The sequence below is a fragment of the Ranitomeya imitator genome, chromosome 2 (assembly GCF_032444005.1).
Source record: "Ranitomeya imitator isolate aRanImi1 chromosome 2, aRanImi1.pri, whole genome shotgun sequence".
Lineage (NCBI taxonomy): Eukaryota > Metazoa > Chordata > Amphibia > Anura > Dendrobatidae > Ranitomeya > Ranitomeya imitator.
Genome location: NC_091283.1, coordinates 169049383 through 169065292, shown reverse-complemented (window position 1 = coordinate 169065292; position 15910 = coordinate 169049383). Strand labels below are relative to the sequence as shown.

The following is a 15910-nucleotide window of genomic DNA, read 5'->3' as shown; positions in this document are numbered from 1 at the left end:
CCTGTATTATACTCCAGAGCTGCACTCACTATTCTGCTGGTGCAGTCACTGTGCACATACATTACATTACTGATCCTGGGTTACATCCTGTATTATACCCCAGAGCTGCACTCACTATTCTGCTGGTGCAGTCACTGTGTACATACATTACTGATCCTGAGCTACATCCTGTATTATACTCCAGAGCTGCACTCACTATTCTGCTGGTGCAGTCACTGTGTACATACATTACTTATCCTGTACTGATCCGGCCTTACGTCTCTGACATGCGTCCCCAGTCATGTGCACACCAACGTCTGCTGATTTTGATTGCCCAGCAGCATGTATTTCACCTCACAGACCCGACAGTGCCGCAATACACTTCAGCTGAATGTGTGTCAGAGGACACACATCCAGCTGAAGTATTTATTGGTGTCATCAGGCCCCTCTCCCGCTGGGACTAATTGAGGTGGTGACCGAGGCAGTTACACCCCTAATTAGATAAGTCTCCTTTCTCTCTGGAAATAGAGCACCGCCTCTACAGGCAGAATCTAGTATTGCAGCTCAGCTGCATTGAATTGATTTGGGCAGAGATGTAGTACCCCCTATAGCCTGTAGATAGAGGTAGCACTGTTTTTTTTTAAATGGTTCTCTGTGGGTGGCAGTAAATGTAAAACACTGGTGGTTGATTAAGGCGTAGGAGACATTTTTATTATTTTATTATTTTTAATGAGAGGAAAGCATCAAGGTGCCAAATTTATTTTCAAAAGAGTGAAGAAAAAAATGTCCAAAGACATACAACTGAGTGACCAGGGGTAAATAAAATAAGATCTATAAAATATTGAGTCAATGGAATACATTAAATGCTTTTAAAATATTTACATGTAGTCTCTTTTAGTGTACTGATGCAGAACAAGGCAGATTACAACTTTTAGGCCTCTTAAGAAAGCAGGGTGACAAAAAAAAGTAGGGTGACAACCCCTGCACTGGCTAGAATTGTGGCTACATTGGTTGTCACCCAGCAATCAGGAAAAACTTCATTACAACTCAGTAGAAAAGGACGACAACTTGAGTACCGAGCACCCTTCTGTTACTTAGCAGGTCTGATTTTCATCTCTGATCTCTTGTAGGAGTAATTATAACCCTTTCCCGAGTACCAATTAATTCCATCAGCAAAGGATTCATGTTTCCCGAGAAGGTAGAGCCCATTGAGGTTGGATTGGTGGCACTGATTATACCACCAGGCTCCCTTGTACAAGTCCACACATTTTCTGCTATCGGCGTCATTGTCTTGGTCCAGGGTGGAGAACTTCATCCCATTCTGGTAGGACAGAGAATCTCCTGGACCGAGATACAAAATATTATAGTGAGATCCATGACTTGTCTACAACATGGCTGCAATTACACCATTACTCCTTACCTGCATCACCACTGACAAAGCCTTCAACCACCAACTTGTATTTCTCTGACTCTCCCATCACCTTAAAAGACTCGTATTTAGCAAAAGAGTTGGAACTATCAAAGTCCTGCAGATCAACTCGCAGTTCCCACGTACCTGTCATAAAAGCAGAAACAAACAATTCCTAAAAGCTTAAAACAAGAATGTATTAGATGTAATGATAAACCCTCTGAAACGGCTCATCCCACTAAATACAATTATTATTTAAACACAAAATACAGTAAGTAATTAATGTGAAATCTCAGGGGATCTGAAAGTCCACTGTGCAAATGAAATGATAGAACGAGTGACCACCCCTCCATTCATTTCTTGGCATCTCCCAATGCTATTCCCAGCATTTGTCATAAGAAGACGTGATGATCATTTACCCGATGAAGTTATCTTGTGAATATTTTCATTCCCCAGCCAGAACTCAGATAGATGGCTGCCAAATCCCGTCTTGTAAGACTCCCAATCACGCAGAAAATCTACTGAACCGTCATAACGCCTCTGGAAAACCTACCAAGAAACAAATGCTGAAACCTGGACCTGATCCTTGTATTTTACATTACTACGATCATGACATGGCACCTTGTGCCATTTAATTTCCTAGCTTTGTTGACCTAATAATGCATAAGAGAAGACGTACAATCCAGCCACCCCCATCAGTGTGCATATCACATAGGACTCTCAGCGGTTGGTTCCCATCGAGGTATATAATGTACCAGTCACTGAGGGTGAAACCTTTCTCCAGCAGAGATTTACAGTCCGGTACAGCTGTAAGACACAAGAATAAGTAACAAGAAGAAGTAGCGGAAGCCTAGCATAATACAACAAATCTCAGTTCAGTTAGGGGATTGGTTTGAAACTAGACATATGGATAATCTGAATCTTACACTTCTTATAACTTCACCATCTCATCTCTATCTCTACATCGGTTTCATTTTTAGTAGTCTTCAGATACTGGTCCAACCAGATCCTCCACTGTCATCATTCGCCTCTACTATCAGCCCGTTAAAGGAAAACTCCACTCTTTCCTTGTACAATGGTGGTGGTTATCACTATGCCACATTTTTCCCCTTGTCAGGATGCATATTTCCTGAATATTAGCGGGGGGTTTTCATGAAGACAAACCCTCTTTTAAATATAGCCATATGTCCAACTTCAGTTATTACTAAAGCCATGATGCTGCACCATATGACTTATAAAGGTGTCCTATGGTCTCAGTTGACTTATAATGTTCTGTCAGCTGTTCAAAATTGTTAAAATTGTGACAGTACTATTAATAAAGGCTCACAATGCAGATGTGAATGGATCCTAAAATACCCACCATTCTGCTAGAGGTAGAGTAGTTCTGGCTGATGAAGAAAGGTCCCAGGTTGGAGATGTCACCCTATTAGATCAACATGCCCTACGTGCCTCCATGACACAATTCTTATAATTATCTGCCCATGGATGAGTAGTTATGAGCTCATCATAATGTTCGAATTATTCTCCACCCGGGATAAGAAGAGAAATCAAAAGATTATAAGTGTAAAAGCTATGTAACTTTGATTCTACAGTCATAAGTCCAAACTGGAGTTCTAAAGAACTTCGCTCGTTGTTAATGTACTCACTGTCTGCCCCAAAGACTCTCAGTGATTCATGTCTGGTTTTACTGACCCTGTCTTTGACTTGCTCCCTCAAGCTTCATATAACTAGGATGCATTTGCTTATCGGTATAAAGAGAGATGTCTGGAGGAATTTCACTCACCATGTAAAGCTTCTGGAGAGCCAGGGTCTCCGTTATCTCCTGCATACAAGAAAACAGATACATATATATTACTTATCGGTAATGGGTTTTTTTCGGAATCCATGACAGCACAAATGAGAGAGGGAATCCACCCTTTGAGGACAGGAACACTTCAAGATAAATAGGGCGGCGCCTCTCTCTACATCAGTAGGTTTACAGAGCATGAGAGGACCTCCAAGATTAGTGCACACAGTGCGCACAACTTATATATATATACTATTATTACTCTTTACTTTCACCACACATGAATAACCTAAACCCAAGAGTGCTGTCATGGGTTCTGAAAAAACACACTAAAGGTAAGTAATATACGTGTTTTACCCATGGCAGCACCAACAAGAGAATTACGGACAACCAGTGCCACCTAAGGAGAGAGCACAGCCTCAAGAACCCTTCTCCCAAACATAAGGTCAGAGGAGGCTAACAGATCCAGTCGATAGTGCCTATAAAAAGACGAAGGAGAAGACCAAGATACAGCTTTACAAATCTGCTTGATGGATACATCAGATTTTTCTGCCTAGGATGTTGCCATCGCTCTCGTAGAGTGGGCTTTCAGGTTTTTCTTGCACTGCTCTACCTGCTTCTGTGTAGGCTATCTTGATGGCTTCTCTTATCCTCCTCCATAAGGTACCTTTCAAAACCTTGGACCCCTTTCTGACCTCCTGGAAGGAGATGAATAGAGCCATATCCTTCCTCCATGACTCTGTGGCTGCTAAATACTGCATTATGGACCTCCTGACTTCTAAAGTGTGAAATGTTTCTTCCTTAGAAGTTTTAGGGACCTGACAAAAACAATGGTAATGTTATTACTTGACACCTCTAGATCTTCAATACAACTATAGGTAAAAAAGTCAGGTCAGGCTTCAAGATTACCCTATCCTCCAAAACTAAAATGAAGGGGGATCTGCAGACAGAGCCAATAAGTCACTCACCCTACGCGCTGATTATAAAGCTACCAGTAGTATGGTTTTTAAGGTGATCAATTTTATAGAGCTCAAAATCAGGGGCTCAAAAGGGGTCCTGTCAATGTATCTAGTACTAAATTCAAGTCCCAAGGAGGAACTCTTGATACTGATGCAGCGCCCCAGAGATCTGGTCGTTGCAGTATGACACTCTGCCACTAAGGGGAGTGATGGTACGTCTGATGGCACTGAAGGAATTCTACTGACCAGGTATCACCAAGCACACATTACACTTCACACTCCGGCCACTAGGGGGAGAAAAAGGCTTTATTTATTGGGCCACTCCTCACACTGATAAAACTAGGGGTTGGATAGGAAGTTAGTCAGAAGCTGACTGGGTTGGATTCAGGCAACATCCCGTGGCAGGGGGTGTTGCAGGGAGAAGACACAGGGGGGTCACTGTCAGGCGTGGGAACCTGGCAGGTGCCTAGCGAACAGAGCAGAACATAACGGAACCGCGCCTGCACACCTCGCGGTGGTATCCTAAGAGAGAGACACGAAGGGAAGGATATTGTGGAATAGTGAGAAACGAGATTAAGCACAAAGGAGAACCAGTAGGAGTCGTGCTGTGAAACCGAGGCAACATCCTACTGAGGCGCGTAGCCGGTGGCCGGAACACCGCGGGAGTAACTGACTCTAGGCCTTACTTCGAACTCTGCAGGACAGTTAATTATAGGTTGGCTGTCTACCTTAAATTTCCTACGAAGACATAGGGGGCAACGCGTGGAGAGGGGCGTCTCTAGGGTCCCGGAAGAGCTCCGAGCCTTCCCGTCATACGGGTGCATCCTAGCCATAACATGCCTGGGGGACGAGAAACTAGTAACATCTGGAACAAGCGAGAGAGAATTAGAAAGAATGAACGAACGAGAACAGCAGTTGTGAGGACTATTCCGAATGCTCAGCAGGGTAGCACTACAACACACAGGCGCTAGTGGTAGGCACTGATTTCCACCTGCAAAGGGAACTCTAGACGTGCCCATCGGACCGGCCGGTCTCAGATAGCCCTGTTAAGCGTGCTCTGGATTGAGGATCCTGAAGTCTTCAGTAAAGAGGTAAAGAGACTGCAACCTTGTGTCCTCGTTATTGACTGCACCTCACACCATCACCATCCACCTTACTGGGAAGCCCTGGGGACATACTTCACCTGTGGGAAGGTATACCATCCAGCTGCCATTCCATCACCCCAGCGGACCCCACAGCAGCGTCGGTCACCCTGACCGAACACCACAGGTGGCGTCACGAAACCTTGACAGACTCCTATCACCTTTTAATGGACGCCCCTTAGCAGGGTCACGGACCGGGTCTAGCCACCGTGACAGCCTCAGAACCAAATCAGAGAGGCCCGGTACTGAGAACTCGTGGCCCTGTGTCTGGGGGCACTCCACTGAGACTGGCTTGGCTTTAGCGCATGCCTTTATGAACCTGGCCACCCACTTGTTCCCTGCGAAGTTGTAATTGTATAGCGCCCCCAAGGCTGATACTTGAATCTTTAGTGTACTGACTGAAAGCCCTTGTTCCAGCCCTTTCTGAAGGAACTCTAGGATCGCTTTGATAGGTAACTTCCCTCCTAAAGCCGATCCCTTGGATGACAGGAATTTCTTCCAAGTCCTGCCATATATTTTCATGGTAATCGGCTTCCTACTACCCAGCAGGGTGGAGATCAGACTTGCAGAGAACCCCTTACCCTCTAGTAATGACCTCTCAAGTTCCAGACTGTTAAATGTAAGCCCCTCCCTTCAGGATGGTATAAAGACCCCTGAGATACAAGGTCTGAGGTCTCTGGAAGAATCCAGGGCTATGTGACTGACATCCTTTTGAGACAGAAGAACCAGGGTCTCTTGGGCCAGACGGGAGCTATGAGGACCACTCTTGTCCCCTCTTCCCTGATCTTCCTTAACACTGCTGGAATCAGAAAGATTGAAGGAAAAGCGTTCCCTAGACTGAAGCCCCAGTTGATCAGGAAAGCATCCACAATGTGAAGATTCTCTCTCTGATTCAGAGAACAAAATTTCTCCACCTTCCTGTTTATCTTGATAGCAAACAGATCGATCACTGGACGACCCTGACATGGCCACAATCTGGTTGAACACTGACCCCTTTAGGGACCATTCTCCTTGATGAATCTACCAGCAGCTCAGAAAATATGCTTTGATAGTGTCTGTTCCCTTGATGTGTAGGGCAGATAATGTTCGCCTGCACAAAAATTAGCCTTGAAATTTGCATCAAGGTCATGGAGCGAGTACTTCCTTGATGATTCCTGTATGCTACCATGACCTGGTTGACCGAGAGTACCCTTATGTGGTGGCCTCGCAGGAATTATAGTAATTTCTCTAGTGCCTTTTCCACTACCACAAGTTCCCACACATTTGAAGACTCCTTTTGTTTCTTCCAGTGACCAATTCTCCTGAACTACATGGTCGTATAGATGGGCCCCCACCCTCTGGGACTGGCATCTGTGGTGATCATCCTGGAGATGTTGGGGACCCAAGGCACACCTTTCCAGAAGGTGTCCAACTCCATCCACCAGTGAAGGGAGTGTATCACCTACTGAGATAGGGCAAGATAGCCTTCTATCTTCCCTCTTAAGGCTCTCTCGCTCTCTACAATCTACCACTGTAACTCTCTTGAGTGAGCCTGGGCATACTTCACTGTTGGGATACAGGAAGTGAGAGAACCTAGCAGGGACATTGCTCTTCTGAAGATCATCCCCGGCTTCTGTATTACCATGCACACCTGACTTATTATTTTTTCTCGCTTTTGATCTGGTAAGTGACATTCCGGACAGTCGGAATCTAGGATGAGCCCTAAGAAGGTTTGTGCTCTTTGCGAGTCTAATTTTGATTTTTCTATATTCAAAAGCCATCCTAAGCCTCTTAAGGTATTGCATAATTCCCCCACTTGACACTGACAATGATTGTATGAATTTCCCACAATGAGGAAATTGTCTAGCCAGGGGACAATCAGTCTGTTTTCTTCTCTGAGGTGGGCCGTGACCTCTGATATTAATTTCGTGAACACCCGGGGTGCCACTGCTAGACTAAAAGTTAGGGCATTTGGATCGCCCCCCCCCCCCCCCCCCAATAGGGCAGTGGGGTACTTGGATCCGGGCCCTTCGGTTCTCGAGGGGCATGTCACGGTAGCTGATCCGGTCCGTGGCCCTAGAGGACGTTCGTTAATAAATGGGGAAAGGTCTTTAAAGGGATAGCGATCGTGACGCCACCTGTGGTATTCGGTCAGGGTGACCGACGCTGCTTAGGAGTCTGCTGGCGTGATGTGGTGGCAGCTAGATCGTATACCTTCCCACAGGTGAAGTATGTCCCCAGGGCTTCCCAGAGTGTAGATGGTGGATGGTGTGAGGCGCAGTGAAGAACGAGGACACAAGATTGCAGTCTCTTTACCTTTTTACTGAAGGCTTCAGCGTCCACAGTCCAGAGCACCAGACCACAGGGCAGGCAGAGTCCGGACGGTCTGAAGGCAAATCCAGAGTCCCCTTATCCAGGTGGAAATCAGTAGCCTTCCTCTAGCGCCTGAGTCTTGTAGTCCCTCCCTGCTGAGCTGTTAATGTGGAGTCACGTGTGTCCAAGTCCTGACAGTGTACTCCTCTGGTGCCGTTCGCTCTACAAATTTTTCTCGAGTTGTTCTGCATATTGTTTGTACTCCTCCCAGGTGAGGATTGCAATATAGGAACCGCTCACTCCGTCTCTCGGGGCATCCCAGTGAAAGATCACCCCCTCAGGACTCACTTCCACCGGTATGCCCTCGTTTGCTAGGCACGGTGTCTCGTCAGTGGCGTAGGGGGTTACTGGAGCTAGAGTTATAGCTGGTCCACGGTCACAGTCTGGGTGAGGAGCGGTCACCGAAGCGGGGTCAGCAGGCGGGGGAAGAACGGTCGCTAGAGCAGGATCAGTCGGTGGGGCAGGGGCGTTTTCTGTACCTGCGTCTGATGTGGTTCCACCGATGTCGGTCTGCTCCGCTGATGAGAACGCTGGAGTATGCTGCCGCTCGGACCGTGGTTCTTCCTGTGCGATCTTCCTGCACAGCCCCGATTTCCATTCCTTCACTGTTGTTGGCTCTGCGCCCGGGGGTCGATGGCTCAGGCTCCACCACCTGCGGATCCATGATGTCCGGATCCCCCAGCAGCGGCAAGCTCAGGTTCACCTCCGGTCGCCCGAGATGGTCTCGGGTCACCTGGTCGTCGCTCAGGTACCCGCTGCTTGTCATCTCTGCTCCTGGACCTTTGGTCGCACACACACGCTGCTCCTCCATTTTCTGGGGGCAGAGTTCCTTGGCTGCTGGGCACGTCGTCATCTCGTAGCAGTAGTCGGAGGGGGCGGTCGTCACTTTTGGCGCCACTTTGGTAGTCTCCTCCCATGTTGGCACGCCCTTCTTCTTCTCCTGCGCCCCTCGTGGTGCGGCAATGGCGGCAGTTTTGGTGGGAATTTTGGCGGCAAATGGCAATACACAGTCTTTAAGCAATTTGCAGTTCAAACACAATTCTGGCACGGTTCTTAGGCGCACAGGACCTGATTTTCAGGCTTAAGTAGATCCTGTTCGTGACGCCAAAGTTGGATCGCCCCCTCCAATAGGGCAGGGGGGTACTCGGATCCGGGCCCTTCGGTTCTCGAGGGGGATGTCACGGTGGCTGACCCGGTCTGTGGCTCTAGGGGACGTCCGTTAATAAATGGGGGAAAGGTCTTTAAAGGGATAGTGTTCGTGACGCCACCTGTGGTATTCGGTCAGGGTGACCGACGCTGCTTAGCGGTCCACTGGGGTGATGTGATGGCAGCTAGATGGTATACCTTCCCACAGGTGAAGTATGTCCCCAGGGCTTCCCAGAGTGTAGATGGTGGATGGTGTGATGCGCAGTGAAGAACGAGGACACAAGGTTGCAGTCTCTTTACCTTTTTACTGAAGGCTTCAGCGTCCACAGTCCAGAGCACCAGACCACAGGGCAGGCAGAGTCCAGCCGGTCTGAAGGCAAATCCAGAGTGCCCTTATCCAGGTTGAAATCAGTAGCCTTCCTCTAGCACCTGAGTCTTGTAGTCCCTCCCTGCTGAGATTCTCGGTGAGGTCCTCACAACTATTGTAGATGTTAAGTCTCTTTCTCTCTGTCCCCCTGATGGATAGAATAGGACAAACCCATATGTCTGATGGCCTGAGGCTTTTTACAGGGTCTCTAGCACACCGCAGCCCCCACAAGTTGCTACCGTGCCTCCTGGGTATAAGGTCGGGCAGCCATTGTGGAATTAACTGTCCTGCCAGTCTCTCAAGTAAAGAATAGAGATGCTTACTCCCTCGGTGTTCTGGCTACTGGAATCCTGCGCCTCAGAAAGGAGGCAGCCTTTTGTAGGGCAGAACTCCTTCTGGTTTCCTCTCCTTTTGCTATGACTTAGTTTCTCACTCACTACAAGACAATTCCCTTCTGATGTCTCTTTCTTAGGATGCTGCCGCACGTGGGGCAGGCGCAACTCCGTGGACCCTCGTCCTTCACAGACCGCAGTCTGCATCTGGCTCTCTCTCCCTCCAGCCAGCTTCTCCCCTCCTCCCTATCCAGACCACCAGTTTTGCCTAATTGTGAGGAGTGCCCTAATAGATAGAAGCATGGCTCCCCCTGGCGGCCTGGAGTGTGAAGTATGTTGTGTGGTTTGTGATACCTGGTAAGGTGATCTCCTTTATTGCCTTCAGACGTAACATCACTCCCCCTGGTGGAAGAGCTACATTACTGCAACGACCAGGACCCTGGGGCGCTGCACATTGTACTGCAAGTGTCGTGTGACCCCCTGTATTGTCATTGCTACCCTAAGAAATTTTTGGAAATGTGCATGTATTGGCACATGGTAATATGCATCCCTTAGATCGAGTACTGCCATATTACAACCAGGGAAGAGTAGTTTCACTGCGGATGTTATAGACTCCATCTTGAATGTGGTGATTTTCAAGAATTTGTTACAATTTTTTAGGTTGATTATCACCCTGTAGGAATCGTCTGGTTTCTTTATCAGGAAGAGTGGTGAATAAAAACCTTTCCCCAACAGCTCTAAAGGAACTTCTAGTAGAACTTCTTTAACAGATTCAAGATCTCTGGCTATCGCTCGTTGCTCTGGCGGAGATTCACATGGGGCCATTATCACGAATCTCTCTGATGGATATGCAAGGAACTCCAGTTTCAGGTCCGATCTTATTATGCAGGGGACCCAGATGTTAGAGGAAGTTTTCTCCGAAGCTGAAAGGAAGAGAGAGAGCCTCCACCCATCTGGGAAAAATAGTCATTTGGGGGCGTCTTCTTATCCTAGAGCACAACCGAACAGGAATCACTTAGTTCTTTTGGAGCTGTCATCCCACCTTTCTTGTTCTATGAATGCCCATTTCTGAAATTTTTTCCTCCTCTGAAAGGGCTGCTTAAAGTAAGAAAAGGGGACTTTTGGAAGCCCCTTCTTCTTATCACCCACCTTCTCCAGGGTGTCATCCTGGGCTGTGCCAAACGGAAACCCTCCCTTGCATAGTAGAGAGCACAACTTCCCCTTCGCCTGTATATCCCCTGGCCAGCACTTCAACCAGATGGCTCTGCAACATGAATTGGATAAAGCTGCAGACTTGTCAGCCAATCTGGCAGGAGTCTGTCGAGGCATCTGACAGGAAGGCCACCGCTCCTTTTATCACCGGGAGTGTGACTAAGATGGAGCCTCAGTGAGCATTGTTTTTTAGCTGGTATTCTAACTTATTTAACCAGACGATGAGTGATCTGGCTGTCCCTGCTATGGCTAGTTTTAATGCCCCCGCAGATGGCTCCCACGTACCCTTAAGGAAGGTATCAATCTTCCTATCCAAGGGATACTTCAAGAAACCTGTATCCTCAAGGGGCAGAGAGTATTTCCTTGAGATCTTAGAAATAGCCACATCCAATTTGGGGGCTTTGTTCCAGGACATTGTTGCCTCCTCATCAAAGAGATATTTTCTCTTAAAGACAGAGGGAAGAGGGCCTTTCTGCTCTGTTTTTTTCCCACTCTTTATTGATGAGGTCCCGTATCCTCTCATTAATGGGAAAGATTTTACGTTCCTGTGATCCAGAATCCCAAACATTATGTCTTGTACAGACTTTTTAGTTTTTTGATCTACCAACCCCATCGTGGCCCTTACTGCTTTCACAAGGTCATAAACTTCCTCAAGCGGAAACCAATGACCCCTCCCTGACTCACTTTTTGATGAGGAGGAATCTGAAGAAGAGTTCTGCAAAACCCCTTCGTCCAAGTCTGCTGATAATACAGGAGACCTCTTATGACTAGGGAACATTTCTCCTGAGTGGGACAGAGTTCTTAGGTAGTTCTCTACCTCCATTTTAATGAGGGATCTCAAACTAGCAGAGCTGTTTGGAGACTCCTCTAAAACTGTATCCACAATACAGGCCTGACAAAACTTCTTTAGGCCATGTCCTGGCTAACCCCTGGCCACATAATGGAGCCTAGATGAGACTATGTGAGACTTTACCTTGTAGACCTTGAAGCCCTGGAGCACCTGGTTCTCCTGCATTAAAATATAAATTATAATTTATTTCTGCAAAGAACAATTAGTATACCTGGCATATAAATGGTTAAGCATGGACAGGTTAAGTAGCAAGTCAGGGGGCAAAAAAACAGACCAAAGGAAAGTGTCAATAGGTGGAGAGGAGTAGTTGAGTTAATTGATAGTATAGTGGTGATGCCAAGCCTCCACCCACATATTTAGTTGTGAGGAAAGACCCGGAGGCTGATATGTCTTTGCTAGGGAGGCATGTCTTTGATAATGTGGCATGTCTTTGGTAGGATGACATGTCTTTGGTAGGTTCGCATGTCTTTTGTAAGGTAGCATGTCTTTGCTAGGGTGGCATGTCTTTGGTAAGTCGACATGTCTTTGTTAAGGTGACAGGTCTTTGGTAGGATGAAAGGTCTTTTCTAGTTTGGCATGTCTTTGCTAGGGTGGCATGTCTTTGGTAAGTCGGCATGTCTTTGGTAGGGTGACATGTCTTTGGTAAGTTGACATGTCTGGTAAGTTGGCAGGTCCGGTAAGTTGTCATGTCTTTGCTATATTGGCATGTTTGCTAAGTTTGCATATCTTTGCTAGGTTTTCATGTCTTTGGTAGCTTGGCATGTCTTTGAAGCCCTTATCCAACCCTGTGAAGGCAGAAATTTGGCACTAACCTTTTATTCCCGGTGGGCCAGCTAGTCCTGGATTCCCAAGAGGACCTGTATAAAAACAATCAAGCATTGCATACAATGTAAAACAGTATATAATTGGTCTTATGTTTTTAATGGAGATTTAAAAGGGTCATTTTAATAAGTAGATTATAGCCTTTTACAATTAATGGGCCAAAATCTACTCCAACATCTTCATTTTGTACAAAAAGGGGTATTAATACCTTTCTTCGAGACATGACATTATGTCTAAGAAATGTTTGCATTGACACTGTGTACATCTCCGCATAATGATGAACAATATTAATAGAAACTGAGCAAATACTGTAACATGAAGGTTAGTTGTAGTAGCTACAACCTAGAGAAGCTTCACTACAAGCAACGAGAGGAGCATCAGTGGATATAACATAGACAACAATTGGTAGCTTCATTCATGGGCTATACAGCTGAGGAATGAAAAAAGTTTCGTACAATGCACAAGACAATCTATGGTTTTCATTTAACTCCATCTCCAATTAAACTTGACAAGGTCACAGTGTATTGAATATCAGGCCTGTAAGACATTTAAGCATAGCCCACTGAGTTCTGGTATTTTTCTAACTGTATTTTATGCTAAACTGAATATCGATGTAAAAGAACAGGTTGTACATTGTGAACACTTTAATACTATTTTGGAGCTGATAGTCCATCCAGCATTAAATACACTGACCTCTCTCTCCTGGAAAGCCACGTGGTCCTATATCTCCTTGGGCACCGGGGGCCCCAGGACACCCACGAAGAATAGTTAACTGCTCTGCGCCACCTATGAATTGCAAGTAACACAGTCTTAAATTGGTTTGTGTTGGCTTCATACATTACTGTAAACATGAACTGATCCAAGATTCAACAGATTCTGTATTTACTACCTGTATTTGTAAAATATGTGCATGTACAGTGAATTTTTCACCCCTAATTTTACCCATAATTTGTACAATCCAATTGAAAAATAAACTGAAATCTTTTAGAGTAGAAAAATAAAGAAGAAAAATAAAGTGATTGTTTGACTATGCACACTCTTAAGCTAATACTTTGTTGAAGTTCTATTTGAATTTTTGAAAGTATTCAGTCTTGTTGGGTCGGAGTCGATCAGCATGGCATATCTAAGTTGGCCAATTTTTGCCCACTTTCCCTGTCACATTCTAAGGGCATCTCCTGTGTACAGCACCCTCTACCGGTCACTCAGATTTTCTACTGGATTCTAGTCTGGGCTCTAGCTGGACTATTCCAAAACTGTTATCTTCTTTTGGTGAAGCCATGCTTCTTGTAAACTTTGGTGTAGGTTTTGGCAAAACATTCCTGGCCTTTTCTTTTGCAATAAAAGGCTTCCATCTTGCCTCTCTGACCCACAGGCCAGAAGACTTATGAAGACTGAAGATTGTTGTCACATTCAGTACATAACCAGTACTTGTCAGAAATTACTGCAGCTCCTTTAATGTTGCTTTCGGCTGCTCTGCATCCTCCTAAAGCAATATTCTTTTTGTCTTTTCTTCAATTTGTAAGGGATGTCCAGCTCTAGGTAATATTACTGTTGTGTCAAATTTAAGCCACTTCTTGATGTCTTCACAGTGTTCATTGGTAAATCTAATGCCTTCGAAATTATTTTGTACCTCTCTCCTGACTAATAACTTTTTGCTTTGTTGAAAGCTGTTAACAGACCATGACTTTTGCTGTAAAATGCAACTAAGAAAATGTATGACTGTATATAGATGAGAAAATAGATTTTCCATTAAAACATCCATTAATCTTAAAAATGCCTGTAATAAGTACTAATTCTTTGTTGGGAAAAGAGAATGGGGCATCAGACTGCGCTGCAAGTCTGTTGGAATGATGAACCAGTGGAGTCCAAGTAGATGGAATAGAGAAATAGACTTTAATTCTACGCGTTTCATGGTGATCACACCACTTCCTCAGGACAGGGGCATCAGCAGTGCAGTCTGATGCCCCATTCTCTTTTCCCAACAATGAATCATTGCTCCGGGGCTTGCAGCAGCCGCCAATGCTAAGGGATTTTTCATTAACTAACATTCCTTTTATCTTGGATATGACCCTACGTGTGCTCTATATTCCTTCTAGCTACCTGTAATAAGTACTAAAAATACCCAACACATATAACATTTTCTGGTCTCTTAGCTCCCTAACGGTAACTTACCTGGACATGTGTCTTGAGTATTGCTAAGAGTGATGACCAGGAAAAGGATCATACACGTTGAGGAGACCATCTCAGCACCAATGGTGAAATTTCTACTTGTCTCGAATTTGGTCTTTAACAGAACAACTTCCCTATTTATGTGCTGATGAGGTCTTATTTGAATAATTTCTTATCTTGTAATCTTATATGGTTGCCCTCCAAAAATGGACCTATCATCTGACAACTGAAAGAAAAATGTCTCTTTCCCGGTATGTACCATGAAAACAAAGATATCTCTTACCAACGGTAAAATTTCATGAAAGCAGCAACTGGGATCTTAAATCAACACAAAGAAATGTCCCTAACAGTAATGAAAATATAATTTGATATTCTGCGCTGATCACATCAAGTGTTGGCAGATGTGTCACCAAACCTTCTACTCATTATTAATACATTATTATTATTCGCATTAAACAGCAGATTTATTTTATGTTGATAATCTAAAAACTACAGTGTGATGGCCATCAAATATTGCAGTGAAAAATGGTCTTCTAAGTGGCAAAGAAGTTGGATACACTGAAGAATTGTAAAAAAAAGGTCTGGGATAAATCAGGGGTGCTTTCCTTAAAAAGGTGGACTTTGGAGGCGTTTCATTATAACTGTCCCAGAGGTGAGGATAATTGATCTTGAGCTACTCAACTAGTGTGTCAGATCTAAGTATATAGGGCACACCAAGGGTGCTCGTATAGTATGTGAGTGGCAGTCCATGAATGGCTATGGGATGCTTGGAGACAAGACCGAGTACAGATTATCTCATAAACATTGCTGTTGCATGTTGAGAACCTGTCATGAAAACCAACAATGAAACAGGTCCTCCAAAATGTATTTTCCAAATCGACATAAACTATTTATCTGGTCCTCCAGAATGAGAAGCTATCTTTATGGAAAGAGCATCTACAACAGATGTTCAAACTGCAAGAGGTCATCTAACTACACCATTCCCTTTCCATATGCATTTTATAGGGCATATGTACAGGCGCTTCTCACAAAAGTAGAATATCATCAAAAAGTTAATTTATTTCAGTTTTTCAGTACAAAAAGTGAAACTCTTATATTATATAGGGTCAATACAAACAGAATGATCTATTTCAAGTGTTTATTTCTGTTAATGTTGTTGACTATGGCTTACAGCCAAAGAAAACCCAAAAGTCAAAAGTACCGTATATACTCAAGTATAAGCCGAGATTTTCAGCCCATTTTTTGGGGCTGAAAGTCCCCCTCTCGGCTTATACTCGAGTCATACGCAGGGGTCGGCAGGGGAGGGGGAGCGGGGGCTGTCTAATAATACTCACCTACTACTGGCGCGGTCCCTGCGGGTCCCTGGCTTCCCCGGTGCCTGCAGCT

General features: G+C 45.1%; 1 protein-coding gene across 2 annotated transcripts; it reads right to left on the bottom strand.

The window, feature by feature from the left end:
* Positions 1–707: 707 nt before the first annotated feature.
* On the bottom strand, positions 708–14630 carry LOC138667276 (ficolin-2-like). 2 transcript variants are annotated; one of them, XM_069755532.1, is made up of 9 exons: positions 14528–14630; positions 13049–13141; positions 12346–12390; positions 11657–11692; positions 3171–3209; positions 2067–2194; positions 1807–1936; positions 1400–1534; positions 709–1320 (listed from the first exon to the last, which is right to left on the bottom strand). In XM_069755532.1, the coding sequence occupies exons 1-9, from the start codon at positions 14595–14597 to the stop codon at positions 1070–1072; spliced, it is 927 nt and encodes a 308-aa protein (XP_069611633.1). In that variant the 5' UTR covers positions 14598–14630; the 3' UTR covers positions 709–1069. The 2 variants fall into 2 exon arrangements, with proteins under 2 accessions (XP_069611634.1, XP_069611633.1); XM_069755533.1 differs by lacking the exon at positions 11657–11692 and having other exon boundaries at positions 708–1320.
* Between the last annotated feature and the right edge of the window lie 1280 nt (positions 14631–15910).